The sequence below is a fragment of the Coturnix japonica genome, chromosome 6 (assembly GCF_054131305.1).
Source record: "Coturnix japonica strain WE chromosome 6, WE-NBRP24, whole genome shotgun sequence".
NCBI classification, from domain to species: domain Eukaryota; kingdom Metazoa; phylum Chordata; class Aves; order Galliformes; family Phasianidae; genus Coturnix; species Coturnix japonica.
The window spans coordinates 38,953,215-38,969,932 of NC_140668.1; the positions used below are offsets into that span (position 1 = coordinate 38,953,215).

Consider the following 16,718-nt stretch of genomic DNA (forward strand, 5'->3'; position numbering starts at 1 on the left):
CACGTCGGGATGGGACATTGACAGGAGCTGCTGGAGATGAGGTGGGAGCACGGAGCGCTGCCCCATAGAGCTAAAGGAGTCCGACCCTACAGCCCGGCATAGGGCAGCGCTGGAAGCGGCCGCTGCTCCCACCCCGTAGCAGGAAGCATCAGCCCATGACATTCCCCGCATTCTTTGGCTTCTCCGTTTGTTCTCCTCTCTCACTCTGTGACCTGGCAGCTCCGCATCCCATCCTTGTACTCACACCTGGGTCACCTCCCCGCCCCGATGCTCGGAGCTGCCCCCATCGCGATGCGATGCGGATCCGTGAGGGTCCGGGCTCAGAGCCCCGCACACAGCGGGGTCAGGAAGGGCGATAAACGCCGCATCCCAGCACGGATCCGGGCCAGGAGGCTGCGGGAATAAATGGGCACCGGGAACGGCCCCCCAGAGCCCAGCTCACACATCCGAGCTCCGGCTTTCAGAGTCACGGGGCCGGGCTCCTTCCAAGCCAACGTGCTGCACCCGCATCCGGGCAGCGCCATTAATGCGGGTGGGCACCGTGCGGGTGGGCACCCAGCACCACGCGATGCTTTAGGAGCACAGCACGGACACTGCAGCACGTCCCTCGTGCTCTGACCGGCTGCAGGGAAAGGGAACGGGCTGAAATCCCTCCTGCCCCCAAACCCAAACTGCGATGGTAACACAGTACAGCCCTCGCTACAAGCCCGGCCCCACTCAGGTTAGAAACAACCCCCACGTGCAAACAAAAAAGAACGCGGCGCCTTTAAGAGCCCCGTGGCGCCAATTCCGCCCCACGTGACCCGCCGGTGGGCGGAGTTCCCGCCAAGCGCGGCGAGTTTCGCGCGCCCGCGCCGCGTCCCGCACCGTGAGCCACGCGGCCGGGATGGCGCAGCTCCGCCTCACCGATTTCTTCGGCCGCACCAAAACCGCCGTCAGCATCACCGGCAAACACGGCACCCGAGCTCACAAGGCCGCCATCCTCACCCCTCCGGGATCCCGGAATGATGGTGCCGTTCCAACGCCTCCAGCATCGCCGCGAACCCCGACCCGCAGCGCTGCCCCGCAAATACCGAGGGTGGCGGGCAGGAAACGGAGCCGGAGGGAGATGGGAGAGGAGACACCGGGAGGGGAACGGGGAGGGAAATCGGCGAGGAAACGGCTGGAGCTGCCGCGGGATGCGGGGCCCGAGGTGGGTAATGGGGGGCAATGGGAGGGGGGTGGTGGAAGTGGAGCCTGTCCTGTGTCTGTTGTTTGATTTGGGGGCTGATCCTTGGTACTTAAATGGGGGGGGGGTCCCTGGTGTCTGATTTAGGGGGGGGTTGGTCCCAGTGCTTGCTTTGGGGTCCTGGGGTTTAGGGTGTGGGGTGGTGTTGGGAGTCCCTGTACACCTATGGGCAGCCCCAGCTTGCAGCTCCTAATGCTCTCTCTTGCCGACCCACAGACTGCCAGACCCCCATCGCTGGCCCCACTGCAGCCCCCCACAGCCAGCAGGACGTGCACCCCCAGCCTGGAGCAGAACAGCGGAACCACACCACGCCTGGAGCAGGTATGGGAATGGAGGGAGGGGGCTTAGTGCCTTATTGGGGTCTCCACCTGATGGCTTCCCTTTGTGCCTTCAGCCTTCGCTAACCCTCTCTGACCCCGCAGGAGGAGCTGGCCGCGCTGCAGAGCCGCCTGCAGAGGATGAGGATGAAGCCCCCCCCCACCCAAGTGCCCCCCGTCCCCGCTGGGGTCGGTGCTGAGCTGCGGAGCCGCCTGCAGAGTCTGCAGGGTCTGGAGCAGCGGCTCCGTGCCAAGGCAGCAGGCAATGGGACAGGGCAGCACGGGGTCACCGGGACAGAGACTCCAGTAACAACAGGGAATAGGTGAGAATCAACTCCCAGGAGGAAAGTGGGGCACAAGGGAAAGGGCCACGGTGCTGCTCTGTCCGTGTGGTGTTGCAGTTCTGGGTCAGCCCTGAGCACAGAGGGTTTGCCATCCCCAGAGCACTGGGAGCTGGAAGCAAAGTGGGATGCTGGGATGGGGGGCAGCAGATGGGACCTGCCCCAGGCTGGGGGACATGCTGCTCCCATCTCAGGGCTGCCCCACTGAGCCCTCTCCATTCCTCCATCCCCAGCAGCACACAGCTCCCCGCGTACCAGCGCTTCCATGCCCTGGCACAGGACACACCACCAGGTCTGACCTTACCCTACAAGTACAAGGTTCTGGCAGAGATGTTCCGCAGCGTGGACACCATTGCTGGGATGCTTTTCAACCGCTCTGAGACCATCACCTTTGCCAAGGTCAAGCAGGGCGTGCAGGACATGATGCGCAAGTGAGTGTGCAGCGGTGCTGGTTGTGCAGCTGGGGCTGCTTCCCTGCATCAGCCTTTGGGGTTCCCCACCTCCCTGGTGCCGTTGCAGGCAGTTCGAGGAGCGGCACGTGGGGCAGATCAAGGCAGTGTATCCCACGTCCTATCGCTTCCGCCAGGAGAAGAACATCCCCACCTACAGCAGCGGTGTGAAGAAGTCACAGTACCAGCTGACGTTGGAGCCGGTGCTGGGGGAAGGTGAGCGAAACTGGGACCTGCTGGCTCTAAAACAGCCTGAGCGTGGGTCAGCCCTGTTGTACCGTCACTCAGGGCTCAGCCCTGTTGTACCGTCACTCAGGGCTCAGCCCTGTTGTACCGTCACTCAGGGCTCAGCCCTGTTGTACCCTCACTCAGGGCTCAGCCCTGTTGTACCATCACTCAGGGCTTTGCTGTGATGCTGCTCTCTCCCTGCAGATGAGCAGCTGTGCGGCCGCCCTCACCTGTCAGCATCTCGTCTGCTGGAGCGCAGGAAGGAGTTCCACCGCAGCCTGGTGAACATCGTCAAGCAGCACCACGCGGTGAGTCCCAGCCCTGTGTCAATGGAGCAGGCTGTTCTCACCCTCTGAAGGAGTGGGTGGGAGGACAGTAATGCAGCATGGAGAGCAAGGAATGCGTGGCTGCTGGGATTTCTCCCTGTTCTGGCTTTCCAGCTGCCACATTCTCACCCTGCTGCAGGCATTCCTGGCTGCGCTGAGCCCTCCCATGGAGGTGCCGGAGGACAAGCTGACCCGCTGGCATCCCCGCTTCAATGTGGACGAGGTGCCTGACATCAGCCCAGCAGAGCTGCCACGGCCACCGCAAGAGGACAAGGTCAGCACGGCACAGGAGGTGCTGAGTGCAGCTCGGGGCACAGTGAGCACTAAGGTGAGCAGGGAGCATCCAGCCACTGCCCCACAGCAGCCGTCACACTGGGTTTGGGTAGGAGTGGGGAAGGGCTGCTCCTGTGTGGGCCAACTGGGTGCTGTAAGGTGGGAACACACGCTGACCATCCATGTGTATGGGGCTGGAGGTGAGGTCGTGCCCCACACAGATGGATCTGATGCACACGGGGGGAGCACTGAGCTGCTGCAGGGTGGCCCCGGGGGTGGGGGGCGGTGGAGGGGAAACTTCTCCTTCCTCCCAGCTGTAACTCAACTCCTCCTCCATCCACATGAGCAGATGGAAAAAGCTCTTGCCAACCTGGCCTTAAGAAGCGCTGAAGCCGGTGCGGAGGAACCGGCGCTTTCCAAAGCAGCATCCCCTGCCAGCACCTCCAGCGCTCTCAAAGGGGTGTCCCAGGCGCTGCTGGAGCGGGTGAGTAATTCCATCCTGGCCGTGGCCCCATGGGGGGGCCCAACCTGTGTCTGAAACCCTCTTGTTGCTCCCCAGATCCGTGCTAAGGAGGCCCGGCGGCTGCAGGTGCTGATGACGCGGGCAGTGGAGCAGGAGGAGCGGCTGGCCATGATGGGCCGACTACCAGCCATGGCCCGTATCCTGCGTGGGGTCTTCGTGGCCGAGAAGAAGCCGGCGCTGCCCATGGAGCTGCTGTGTGCCCGTATGGTTGATAGCTACCCCACAGAGATGGCAGCAGGTAGGGGGATGTGGGGGGCACGGTGGTGGGGTTTGCCGGGCTGGGAGCTGAGCTGTTGTCTGTAGGTGAGATGGAGAAGCACCTGAGGCTCCTGGCTGAGCTGCTGCCCGACTGGGTGACGTTCCACGCCATCCGTGCTGACACCTACATGAAGCTGGACAAGAACACGGACCTCAGCCTTGTCACCGAGAGGCTGGAGAAGGCGGCCAAGGAGGCAGAAGCCCATTGAGCCCTGATGGAGTCCAGGCTTTCCCTATGCAGTTCTCTTTTCTTCAAGCTCCGGCCGTGCTCCAGGAGCAAAGCGGGTGTTGATTGAGTTCTTCTGTAGGGTCCCTGCAGGTCGCAGCTGCTTCTAAAGCTGAAGGTGGTGCAGGGTCTGGGGTGAGATCTGGAGCCTCCAGCCCCCTTGTGCCACGTCCTGGGTGGGCGCAGGGGCTTCTTGTGTGCGGAGGAAGGAGGTAGAGAAGTGGCCAAGTGCTGTTTGTGGTGTTCGGGTCTGGTTGTGTTTTTAAGGGAGGGAAGCACATCTCCAGCGCTCGCTGGAAACGACGACAGGACTTGTCAAAACACATTTGGATTAAATGTTTTAAATATAGCTGACTCGCCTGGTGAACCCGGTGCTTTTCCTCCCGCTGTCTGTGCTGCTCCGTGGCTGAGGGCCCCGGCCGCTCACGCAGGGAAGAGCTGGGGCACAGTCCAAGTGCAGAAAAGCCTCGGTGGAAAAAGTGAGCGTGGGCTGAGCGGAGCTGAATGCTGCTCTTGTCAGTGGGGCTGGCGTGGCTCTGGCACGGGGCAGAGGGGGGTGAGCGTGGGGAGGGGGCTGCTCAATGCAGGGCTGCTCACCTGGGTTGGGTGAATTGAAGGGGTGCTGTGCTTTATGCTGCAGCAATGTGCAGGGCTGAGCTGCTTGGAGCTTCCCAGCTGAGGGCTGACCGCAGCACGGTCCCAGCAGGGCTTCAGCCCAGCACAGCTCCCGTTCACAGCTCCACACACGCTTCCTCCAGCTCTGAAGTGCTGCTGCTGTGAGTCACGGCATCAAGTGAAAGCAAGCACCGTCCCCAGGTTCCCTGATGTCACCCCTTGGCTGCACACACAGCCAGCCCTGGCAGCTGTAAGGCCAGCGCTCGCCTCCGCAGCTTGCAGCTGCTTTCCACACACAGCTCCATGGGGTGGAACTCATTTTCCCCTCTCTACATCACAGCAGGCTCCTGCAAGCAGTGCCAAGTGTGTGTGCTCGACATGGGGCTGCTTGGGGATCCCAGCACCCAGGGGAAGGTTTCCTTTGGGGGGTGCAGAGCAGCACTGGAATGGCTTTAGGAAAGGGGGATTAAAAACAGGCATGATGAGGGTTGTGAGCACAGTGTGCCATCCCCATGCTCTGTGTTTGGAAGGTGCTACCCCAGCATTGAGATCCACGCTGCCCAGGTGACCCCCTCCGACCTGTGTGATGGAGATACCTGGATGTGGTCGCTGCTGCCTCCTGTAAGGTTGAGGTGGCAATGGGAGGCTCAGGCTGCAGCCCCCAGTGCTGCCATGAGGGTCATTGACAGCTGCTGTTACTGCAAGAAGAGTGCTGAGACAGCTTAGAAAAAAATAGAAAAATAAGTCAACATTTATTGTATCACTGAGTTCAGTCCCTGCTGAGATGGGGAGGTGGGAAAGCCCAGGGCTGGCCTGAACCCTGCTCAGCCCACGAGGCACAGCAGCACTGCGCCCATCTGAGCTCCTCAGGACCCACTTGGAGCTTGCCCAGGGCTGGGCTCAGGCAGAGGGACCTGTGGCTCCATGGAGCACCCGGCCCTGCTTTGGTAGCACCTCTAAAATCATGGGGTCCCCCTCCCCGAAGAGATGAACTCAAATAGAAAAGAAAAAAGGATTTGTGCACTAAGCATGCTTTGATCTGTGGCTTGGCAAATGAACAGGACTCCAGCTTCCATAGCTTCTTGTGCAGGAGTCAGTGCAGGTCCCCGCTGCCCACCCCATCGTGACATCAACCCAGTGTCACCACCTGCACCCCGAGGTGCTGCAGCAGCCTCAGTCGTATTGCAGCAGGGAGTGGAAAGGGATGGCGTCCAGCTTGGCTGCCCCTCTCAGGGCCTTCAGCTCAATGACCACCAGGCACTCCAGGATATCAGCCTTCAGCCTCGCCAGCAGCTCGCAGGCTGCACGCATCGTACCTGCATGCAGAGGGAGGTTGAGCAGAGATACCCCTGGCTGAGGAGCAGCACCAAAGCATGCACCAACACAAGGAACTCCAGCACCATGCATAACATGAGGTGTAGTTGCTACAGTGATTTACACACAACAACCATTACACTGCCACCTCCCATGCTGCAGGACGTTACATGGATGGTGGTTTCCATGCACAACGTACTCAAGGTTCACCCGTGGAGGAAAGCAGGGTGACCCGCACCTGCTTCTGCTTCTCTCACCTCCGGTTGCAAGCAAGTCATCCACAATGACCACTTTTTGTCCTGCTTCCACAGCATCACTCTGGACTTCGAGTTCAGCCTGCAGGGTGGAAAGAGCATCTTCATTGCAGCCCTGCCTTGCAGAGGAACACTAACTAACCTGCTACCACTCCAAGATCAGGCACAGCCTGCTGACCCCTTCCCCCACTGGGCATCACCTTGCCGTACTCCAGGCTGTATGAGATGGACTCAGTGGGGCCGGGGAGTTTCCCCTTCTTCCGGATCAGCACGAAGCCAACCCCCAGTCTCTGAGCCAGGGGGGGGCCTATGAGGAAGCCACGGGAGTCCAGACCTGGGGGGGAAGGGGGAGAAGCAGCAAGAACACTCAGAAAAGCCATTTGGGATTAACAGCCCATGTTCATCCTCCCAAGTGCAAGAGCAACGTGCCCACCCCCCAGCAGCCCTCTGGACTTTTCCTCGAGCTCTCCTTCAAAGAGCTGAGCTCAGCTGAGCCCCAGTTATCACTGCAGCCACGCAGCCAAGGACTTTGCACAGCAGGTTATCAGCAGGCACTTGGAGGAGGTTTGGTTCAGGCTCTGAGCTCTGGGCTATCACCCAGCCCCAGCAGTTCCTTTCCCAGCACTTTCATTCTCAGCCTCTTTAAAGCGTGTGCTGTAATGCATTATCACTGCCACGGCTGTTTCAGTTGGCTTGAAAAAAGCTGCATGGGAAGGCAAACATGCTGGAACAGGGGCTCCCTGCCATGGGGCTGCCCAGGCACAGCACAATGGCTTTCAGTGCTCGCTGAATGCCTCTATTTTAACAATAGAATTACAACATTGGCAATGAAGTAGCACTGGTTGGCGTCTGTCTCGTCTCAAACCAGTATTTCAGGAAAGGACAGCACGGGGTTAAGGGCAATCCCATACTGGTGTTACTGTACAATACAGGCCAACAGACAGTGTCCAAAGGCTACACTATTTTCTGTCCCATTAGCGAGGTGTCTGCCTGCACTTACCACCTGGGGATTCTGAGCACACAGTGCCCTGCAGGGACTGAACACCCACCTGCAATGACATCGATTTTGGGGAAGGATGCCCTCAGGTGATCTTCCAGAAGATCAATCAAAGCCTTGAAAGCTACAGGATCCTTCAACAGGGGGCTGATGTCACTGCAAACAGAGGGAGAGCAGTTAGCAAGCAACCAAGGGATGGAGGTGATACTGCTATTGCACCCAGGGGGCACATGTCCTGCCTGGCCAAAGCCCCTTGCCCATCTCCATCCCTGCTCCATCTCCATCCCTTGCTCCCTGACCCCATCCCCAGATCCATCTCCATTCCCAGATCCTTGGCTCCATCCCCACCCCCATACCCTGCTCCATCTCCAGCCCAATCCCCAGCTCCATCTCCATTCCCCAGCCTTATTCCCATCCTTTGCCCCATTGCCAGCTCCTTGGCTCCATCCCCAACACCATACCCCATCCCCTGCTCCATCTCCAGCCCAATCCCCATTCTCAGCTCCATCTCCATTCCCCATCCCCACCCCTGACCCCATCCCCAGCTCCATCTCCATTTCCCCACCCCATTCCCATCCCCTGCCCCATTCCCAACTTCTTACCTCCATCCCCAACCTCCCTCCCACCCCCAGCTCCCCGCCCCATCCCCAATCTCCCTACTCCACCCCCATCTCCACCCCAATTCCCCAGCCCCATTCCCATCTCCTCGGCTCTATCCCCACCCCAATTCCCATTCCCAACCCCAGCTCCTCTCTCCCATCCTCAGCCCCATCCCCCCGCACCGGAACAGCACTCCAGGCACGGGGAAGTCGGGGAATGACCGCACTCGGTCCCGCACCACGCGCAGTTTGTCCTCGCTCATGGCGCTGCGCGCAATGACTGCGCAACCGCGGCCGGACGGCCCCCAGCGGGCGGAGCTTCCACGGCACCATCGTGTACGATCCCGGAGCTCACGGAGCGCAATTGAAGCATCGAGCCCCGAAGTTCTTCTGTTCCTTCCCCCCCTTTGGACACACAGACTTTGGTCCACGGAGCCCCAGCAGCGCATGGCATGGCTGAGCACAGTGGTCTGATGGTTGGTGACCCTGCACATAGCAAAGGGGTTTGAAACTGGATGATCATGCTGGTCCTTTACAACCCAGCCCATTCTAGGGTTCTGTGGTTCTGTTGGGGAGGCAGACACGGCCCTCAGTTCCATCTCTTGCTATGGGAATTGCCATTTGCCCGTGCAAAATCCATCACGGGCAGGAGATGTGCTGCCGAGTGATTGCACGTCTCCTTTTCCATTAGCAGATCTGACCTGGATCTGCACCAAATGCACCCTAGGTACAGCTGCCCACTGAAAGCAAAGGCAGCTCCAGCGTGCAGCATCCCTGGCCAAGCCCGGTGCCCATTGCAGCATCCTGGCTGTGGACACAGAGCTGGCCCTGCAGCCTGGGCACCTTCCAGCTGTCAGATGGGGCTCTTGCACAGCGAGGGTTCTGCCTGCACCCCATGCTGCTGCATTTCCAGCCTCTAGAAGGCTGCAGGCTGAATCCTCCACTGCTCCACTTCCTTCCTTCTCCATCCATAGGGGCTGTCAGGTCTCTTTAACCCTCTGGCTGAAGGCACCTGTGTGCTGGATGGCTGGGGATGAGCTAAAGGTCAGTGCAGAGGTTGCTCCCTCCCTCTCCAGGCTCCATTGCCAAGGGCAGCCCACACAGGAGCTCGGTGCCTCCTTCTCCTTCACAGAGTAAGATTTTCCCTGAAGTCAGATTATCTCCCTGGCACCAGGAAAATCCTAACAGCTGCTCCAGAGAAGCAAACACAGCTGCGGCACGGAGCCATCCGCTGGAACAGGCGCTGCACCCGTGCTCCCATAGCAGAACTGGAAGGGTTCTTTTGTCATCCCACCAACGACAATACCAGATGTGAGCTGTTCCGGCAGCTTCCTCTTCTTCCTGGCGGATGGAAGCGATGGAATTACTCTGCCTGCCCATGGAAATAAGCAGGAGATGGGAAGGGGCTCTTCCGCCTCCTGCCTGCGGTATCACAGCCCGGCAGACCTGCCCGGTGCCACCCCACTATACCCCACAGTTCCACCTCACCTGGTTCTGCAGTTACAGCCCATAGCACAGCAGCGTGTTCCAGCAGCTACACGAGATTCCCAAGCCCTGCACTGATCCTATGGAAGGTTACACCAACCCTCCAGCTGCCAGAGATGACGCAAGGTGCCAGCTCGGCTTTAAGAACATTTCTCCAGGCTTTTGTCAGCACTGCACCTCATCCATCAATCCCCCATTAGCACAGGGAGCCACTGACCGAGTTTAACATCCACAAGTCAACGAGTTTCCTTCTAATTGTTCAACTCTTCAAACAGCAGCTCTGACTCCTACCGCAGTTTCCACCCGAAAAAAGAACTTTCCTAGGACCGATTTCCAACGGTGATGTCAAAGGACTTCAGCTCTGGAATATCACATCATGGGGAGGTGGCAGCATCCGCTCACAGCTTGGGGAGGGCTGAGCTGCTCCGTGCATGGAGGGGGGGTCTGCAGCTTGATGGCACTGCAGGATGGGGAGCCCACCTTTGCCCCTCTTTCCTATGCATGGATAATCAGTGATTGCAAAGTGCTTTAAGATCCTGGTGTTGTTAGACCGTGAACGCAGCAAGTGTTTGCACGAAGGCTTCAGAGCAAACTCGAATCAGCTTCAGCGGGCAATGAGAAGAGCTGTGCTGAGTGTGGAAGTTTCTGTTCCGTTCAGGATGTTCAAACTTCAGCGTGAAGTGGAACAAAATGCCCAAAATTTCAACATACCCCACAAGGGGAAACGAGAAACTAAAATTTCCATCCAAATCCTCTGGAACGCTTCGTTTCAATTTCAGCTTTGGAAACACATGCACTTTAAACCAGTTTTTTTTTTAAATAATAATAAAAATAAAAATAAAAACCCCCACAAATGTGAAATATCTTATTTCAACAGCAGAGGAATGCAGCTCCCCAGCCAGCTCCCTGTGCTCTGGATTGGTGCTATGAGCAGCGAGCTCGTTGTGTCCCCACTAATAGGAGTAAGGGACCAAGCTCTGGTGCTGCCCGCTGAGCATCCTGCTCTGAGCTGACCCCAGCTCAGGCCCTTGGAGGGGACACAGAGCTCCTGCCAAAGCAGGAGGGGGATCTGGAGCCAGAGCTAATGCATTTGGCACACATTCCTCACTGCTGGCAAGCTGGGCCTTTTCTGCCCCTATTTTAGGGTGGGGGGGAATTGCACTGCCAGCCTATGTATCCTATCGCTTAGGAGGGTGTGAAGTGGCTCTGGGAGGGGAAAAGGCAGAGAATCATGTGCTGGCTGCCAGGCTGGCTCTGGTAAGTTGGATGGCAGAGGTTTCTGCTCTTCTAAGAGACCACAGGCTTTTGGCTCACATCTATTTAGTATTTATATAATTCAGACTGGACTTCGAGCAACTGCAGAACTCCAAGTGGAGGCACGGGATAGAAAGAAAACCAGGCAATGGGGTCTGCTCTGTGTCTAAAGGAGATGTTTTCCAACAAAAAGAAGGAACCTCAGACGAGATTTCAGTTCCTCCCTCACAACCGCACTTAGAAAACTCTGAGTTTGATTGGAGAGCCACTGCTGTGCTGCATTCTGATAGCAAATGGAAAGTATCAAATAGAAGCAGAAAACAACAGCAGAAGTGCTTTTCCAAGTATTAAAACCGCTCAGAAAAGTGGAAAAGGAGCCATTTGAACTGCAAAACAGTTGCTTGGCTATGGAAGAAGCAGTCAATCACTCGGTGAGCGCAGCCCGCAGGCTCTCCAGGCCAAGGACAGCCACAGGATCCCTGCTCAGCCCTGAGTGTTCTTTGGGGTGACTGCAGACAGCACATTGCCTCCCAACGCCGGTTTCCAACCCTAAATCCCCACAAACTTTCCCATTTTCGCTTCTGATACCGCACTCTTCTGCTCGGCATTTGAAACACGGAGGCACGTTATCTCTCATCACTGCACTCAATACTGTTTGCAGGGCATTAACCTTGGCTCTAAGTGTTGGGAATTGATCTTCCGCATTCCCATTCCAGTGTTCAGCTCCCCCAAATTGTTGGTCCACAGAGACTAATTTGCCACCGAAATAATCCATTTGTCGCTGCAGGCTTTTAAACCCGGGCTCCATTTGTGTAGCTGCAGACTGGAAATGCAGGAGGACTTTCTCCACGATTATTAGTTACATCAATTTCAGAAGCTTCTCTGCACGGAGGGTGGGACGATAACGGAGCCTCTGGGGCAGAGGAGGGAGACTTGGGAGGCTCAGCTAATTGGAAATTAAAGGCAGGAGAGGAATTCCTCGGACTCTCAGCCCAAGGAGATATCAAGCTTTCAGCATTTAGGAGGCGTATTTAAACATAAAGACAGGAACGTCACGCAGAAGCAGCCTTAGAATGACACCACCTTCCCTTCGGCTCAAAGCTTGAGGAAGGAAGCAGCCCTGCTGTGGAGCACTAAATCCCACCAGGGCCCCTTCCCTGCTCACAGCTATGGCAAACCAGCCCCTATAAAGCCAGGACCCCACAGCAGGCAGCTGTCACATAGACCAGAGGTTCAGGCTATATACGAGGGGCAGAGGGGCTGCCCTCCAAGCTGCATGCTGGCTGTGTTTGTCCCATGGCTGCGTGCTCAGCTCACTTACCCCCCTGCCTCCCGAGTGCGCCGGGCAGCTGTGTGGGCTGGGTAATTGATCCGTGTTAAAAATAATGCAAGGAAAACAAAACAAGTTATTTTTAAGCCCAGCCAGCCCCATGACCTGGGAGGCAGAGCTGGGAGGCTGCCCCGAACCAAGGTGCCAGCTGTTCCACAGGTGTGTGCACACAAACCCTCTATCTGCTCACTGATAAATGCCTTTGTTTGTTTTCCTCAGCTCCTCATCTCACTTTAACATTAAAATCTGTACGTCTCTGGGGAAGGCAATGGTTTCAAATTCTGCCTGGCTGTCCAGCTGTAGAACTATGATACTTATTTAAAGCTTCTTTATATGAAGCTTTGATCTTTTCTAGCTAACAGACACAAAGCAATGAACTAAACAAACTTCAAGTCACTTCCAGCAGCCAGCTCTGTAGTGTAAAGTTTACACCCAGTATCTATGCACCAAGGGACTGTTTCAATAAGGGATGAAGACTTTGTGTGCTGAGTAACCAAACACTGAGTGTGCTGAGAGCGTGTCCAAGCAAGTAACACAGAGAAAGAAAAAAGCATTGTCTCCAAAACTGCAAGAGAGAAAAGAATGAAGTTGCAGGCAGGGCCGCATGGCTACCAGCACCTGGCATGCTTACCATGAGCACAATGCAAAGGCTGAGAGCTGGGCAGCGCGTTTGGGAGCTGCAGCCCTGGGATCTGTTTACAGGCAGCGCACAGAGATGAAGCTGTTGCAGTTTGCAGCAGACGCTCACAGCTGTTGGAGAGCTGACAGCAACCTTCAGGCGGCTGCGGTGACGGACTCCCTCATCTGGTGGTATCTTTATTTGTGATAAGTTGGGCTGGGAACGCTTCTGGCACAGCTCTTGGTTAGGGCAGGTAGGATGCTGGGGTTGCCTGCAGGCAGGGAGGTTCCGAGGGTCTGCTGTTGGCTGGAGCATCATGAGCCGACTCGAGCTTATTACCATCTTAAGAGGGTTATCCAGCTTCAGGAGATGGATGCTAGGAATTAGTCCAGAGATTACAGGTAGCATGAAACATAGGAAGGGGGGGGATGAGAGCATTTGGGATTATAGGGGGGGCAAGGACAACAAGTTGAGAAGTTAGTGGGAGGTGAAGAACAGCAGATAACACTGAAGCTGTCAGCATGTCTCAAGCCAGCACCAGCACTGCTCTGCTCTGATCATTCTCAGGGCAGCAAAATACCATGTGGAGAGGGCACGTGTCCTGCATCAAACAGGGGAGGGCTGGAAGCAGACCTGTCATTGGTGCAGCCGGCAAGCTAACCCTGCTTCTAGCTATTCCCATCCAGCTCCACAACAACCTTGCCAGGTTCTGTTCAAGAGCCATTTATCAGCAACAGTGAGGGGTATGAAAAACAGACTCGAAATGGGATGAGCGATTTACAACGTGAAATTATGTGAAGAATCTGCCTTTACCAAGAAATCTGTTTGGAGAAGTGCTACACCCAGAATGGGGAAAGTTTGCACAAGAAGAATTCCTCGGAGAGCATACACTGGAAACAGGGTCAAGAGTTAATGCGTGATGTAAAAGGGCATTTCTGAGCCTGCAGTTGGGTGGACCCAGCTCACGAGACTACAAGTGACTTACACCATATTTGGACCTGGATTTTTGGAAAGAAAGAAAATCCCACAAGTGAACAACGGAGCCCCAGCTCCCCGAGAACGCTCCGTACACCAGCAATAAGGCAATACTTACATGAATCCTATCTGCACATTTCTTTATAATATGACCTGGTGAGCGTTTGCAGCTACAGAAGGAAAAAATGCAGGACCTTCTGTCTGTAGCTGACCCTTAGTTGAGAACAGAACACAGCACTTGTTTGCACTCAGGCGTGCACAGCAGCAGTGTGGGCCGTACGGCTGCACCCAGTACTTGCAAGCTTAGGAAGAACAGGCAAAAACAAGTCGGTGTCCAAAGAGTTCACAATGGAAACGAAATGTTAAAGCAACAAGTTACAGGCAAACAAAACAAGGGCAGCTTGGGCAGGGCTGTACGTTTCCTGAGCAGTCTCCTATGGCTGCTGCTGGGGCATCCATGTAAGCAGTGATTCCAGAGGTCGGTTGGAAGAAGGCAGAGGAAAGGTGCACCCGTGGTGTTTCGGAACTCATGGCAGAGCTGTGGTTGTCCAGAGAGCTTTCACAGTTAAAACAGTCCTCACTGAAAATTTACCATTTACGGAAACAACTAAACCAACAGATGAGGACAGGCTAAACCCTGAGCACTAAGCAATATAAACACTGTCCCTTTTGGAAGAGCAAATGATGATATCACACATACATCACACCCTTCCTGTGTAAACAGGAGTGCCAACATGAGAAGAGATGCATTGTAAACTCAGCGTCCAGGCGGTTTGAGGGTTTTTTGGGCAGCTCCTGAGGGCTGCAGGAAAGATCAATGAGACCAAAAGCACTTCTTCGGATCAGACTTGGGTGGTTTCAGGCACTTCCCGAGCTTCTCACAGCCCGGGGGAGACCAATTCTGTTAAAAAAAAACAAACAAAATACACAGGGGAAAAAAAAATGAAGTCAGACCTTCACACAGAGTATCTGCTGAGCCCTGTATCCTAACAGGGATCCTGTTAGGTCCTACATCTTGCTTGAAAAACAGAACTCTTGCAGCTGATGCTCCTGGGATCATCCACTCTCCAGCTCCAAATCCTATTCAGAAAGGTTTTAGGGAAGACTACAAACCCTTTCACATCAGATGATTCCCTCTGCTGGAATATGATGGTTTCTCCTATAAAATGCAATCTGGTGGGACTCATAGTGACTGCAGTAGCATGGAGCACACAGATCACGAGCTGTTGGTGAACTCCTACTTCTCCTGTGGTCCAGGAAAGAGCTCATACCCTCAGCACTACAATATCTGTGTATTTTATTAAGGAAACAAGTAAAAATCACCAGTGTTTGAAGGCTGAGGGAGTGAGAGAGAAAAATGCCTGTACTTTAATGAGCACCTTGATGGATGAATTCACAAACAAATGGAGCAGGAGGTATTTATGAGCCAGCTCCCTCAATGCATGCAGAGCAAAACTATTTTCCTCCCTTGTTTTCATGTTTCTTGAGCTCACCTATCTCTGGCACGCATACAACAGATAGCAACATCAGAAAGGAATCCCACTACAAAGCTCAGCTTCCAAAGGGATTAACAGGAAGGAGTTTGGATAAGAAAGTTCTTTGAATTTCAGGGTTTGGGTTTTTTTTTTGGAGTCATTTAAAACTTGGGGCTGTGCCAGTGTGAATGGCAGATCTCTGCCCTCAGAAATCCTGTGTGTTCTCTCCCTGACTCTCCAAGTCCATCCATGGGAGACTCTCGCTTTCACCTGTTAACGCTCAGTTCAGCTCCAACCTGCTGCCTTTGATATCATTAAGTTTTTCAAGTCATTAAACTGATTAAATTCCTGTGGAGCTAAAGAGAAACTTAACCCCATCAAAAATACCGGAGCGGGTTTCTATTCCATGCAGCTGACAACAGATGGCAGTGAGACACCAGCTATCTCTGCAGAACACAGAGCGGAGCTTGGTGGAATGGCTGCATGAAGGGCTCTGGATCATTTACAAACTGTTAATGCCTTTTCGAAACCCATTTCTCAATTTTCAACTGTGCCATTGGAAACTTCAGACACTGACCACCCCAAAGAGGCACCAGAGGTTCAAAGAAACAGAAAATATTCAGGCAGCACAGCTCCATAGATAAGGCTGGGGTATGGGGTGAAGTATGGGACCTCCAGTCCCCAGCACTTGCTCCACTTTGCAACCCAGAGACACTATGGGCTGACAAACAGTGTTACTGCTTTTACAGCACCTGAACACACTGCACGACAGCACCACGCCTGCACTTCATGAACCAGCTTTGCAGCTGGAAGCACAGAGGAAAAACTCTTTCCAGGGAAGGGCTATGGGAGCAGCCAGACACTGGGGAGAGTGCCTGAGCCCATAGAAATCCCAGAGGAGCACAGAACAGGGTTTATGAAAGGTAAAGTTGAATGATGAAAGGAGAACAACGCAGAAACAATGGTCCTTCAAATCGTTTTCCATGCAGGACCAAAGGATGCTCAATGATCTGAGTATCTGACAAGATCCACTGCCTCAGTCCCACCACCCAAAACACGGAGGGCTTTTGAGAGCTGCAGAGGGGATTAGAAAGGAGAAGCATCTACTTGTAGATACTTTGGTATCTCTAAGGAGGGAACTCAGTTAATCACAGCATGCTGGCTGACTTTGCACACATAGCCCGACTGGCTCTGTATGAGCTGTGCTGTGCTGCTGCATCCCACAGGTAACAAACAGCCCTCCCTTCCTCTCCATCCCTTCCCAGCATCAAAATATCCCCTAAGCTAAGGAATATTAAATGTTTTAACTGCTCACCATGACGGCCTTGTCGCACACGTTGAGCTGTGGCACTCCTGGCACCATGGTCTCCTTGTGCTGCTGCACCACAGCAGATATTCGCCTCATAACTCCTTGATATTCATCGCTGGCAAAACTAGAAGGTGAAAGAAAATTCAGAAGTTGTTAGTGGGGCTTCCTGAATATATCAGGTGTGACACACAGCATCGTTAAAGCATCACTAAGATGCCAGAAGACATTTCCTGGGCTGAAGCAAAGGAGAAGAGCATGTAAACAGGCAGCCAGCACTAACTGCCCGCAGGTCCATTGGGAATGAAGGAGCTGGGCTGAGAGAA

At 55.0% G+C, this 16,718-nt stretch overlaps 3 protein-coding genes and 1 long non-coding RNA gene across 19 annotated transcripts in view; 1 reads left to right on the forward strand and 3 right to left on the reverse strand.

Moving 5' to 3' along the window:
- The first annotated feature begins 821 nt into the window (after positions 1-821).
- CDT1 (chromatin licensing and DNA replication factor 1) lies at positions 822-4,518 on the forward strand. 2 transcript variants are annotated; one of them, XM_015874344.3, is made up of 10 exons: positions 822-1,192; positions 1,445-1,549; positions 1,651-1,868; positions 2,123-2,317; positions 2,406-2,551; positions 2,768-2,871; positions 3,029-3,217; positions 3,512-3,646; positions 3,722-3,923; positions 3,989-4,518. In XM_015874344.3, exons 1-10 carry the CDS (start codon positions 887-889, stop codon positions 4,150-4,152), a joined length of 1,764 nt encoding a protein of 587 aa, XP_015729830.2. In that variant the 5' UTR covers positions 822-886; the 3' UTR covers positions 4,153-4,518.
- Positions 4,495-4,940, reverse strand: LOC146760590 (uncharacterized). Its single transcript, XR_014947585.1, has 2 exons — positions 4,767-4,940; positions 4,495-4,635 (listed from the first exon to the last, which is right to left on the reverse strand). It is a non-coding gene; the product is annotated as an uncharacterized LOC146760590 (long non-coding RNA).
- A 566-nt stretch (positions 4,941-5,506) lies between these two features.
- APRT (adenine phosphoribosyltransferase) lies at positions 5,507-8,232 on the reverse strand. Its single transcript, XM_015874348.3, has 5 exons — positions 8,132-8,232; positions 7,402-7,505; positions 6,553-6,686; positions 6,356-6,434; positions 5,507-6,100 (listed from the first exon to the last, which is right to left on the reverse strand). Exons 1-5 carry the CDS (start codon positions 8,209-8,211, stop codon positions 5,958-5,960), a joined length of 540 nt encoding a protein of 179 aa, XP_015729834.2. The 5' UTR covers positions 8,212-8,232; the 3' UTR covers positions 5,507-5,957.
- A 605-nt stretch (positions 8,233-8,837) lies between these two features.
- The window catches only part of GALNS (galactosamine (N-acetyl)-6-sulfatase), a 46,367-nt gene continuing 38,486 nt past the window's right edge, over positions 8,838-16,718 (reverse strand). For 6 of the 15 annotated variants that reach the window (XM_085551229.1, XM_085551224.1, XM_085551223.1 and 3 more), the window contains 2 exons: positions 16,402-16,519; positions 8,838-9,289 (listed from right to left, as the gene is read on the reverse strand). In XM_085551229.1, the coding sequence (XP_085407355.1) occupies positions 8,987-9,289; positions 16,402-16,519 (421 nt within the window). In that variant the 3' untranslated portion in view covers positions 8,838-8,986. Of the gene's footprint in view, positions 9,290-12,853; positions 13,013-13,734; positions 14,513-16,401; positions 16,520-16,718 lie in introns of those variants that run through there. The other 9 variants (XR_014947573.1, XR_014947575.1, XR_014947574.1 and 6 more) reach the window with 3 other exon arrangements.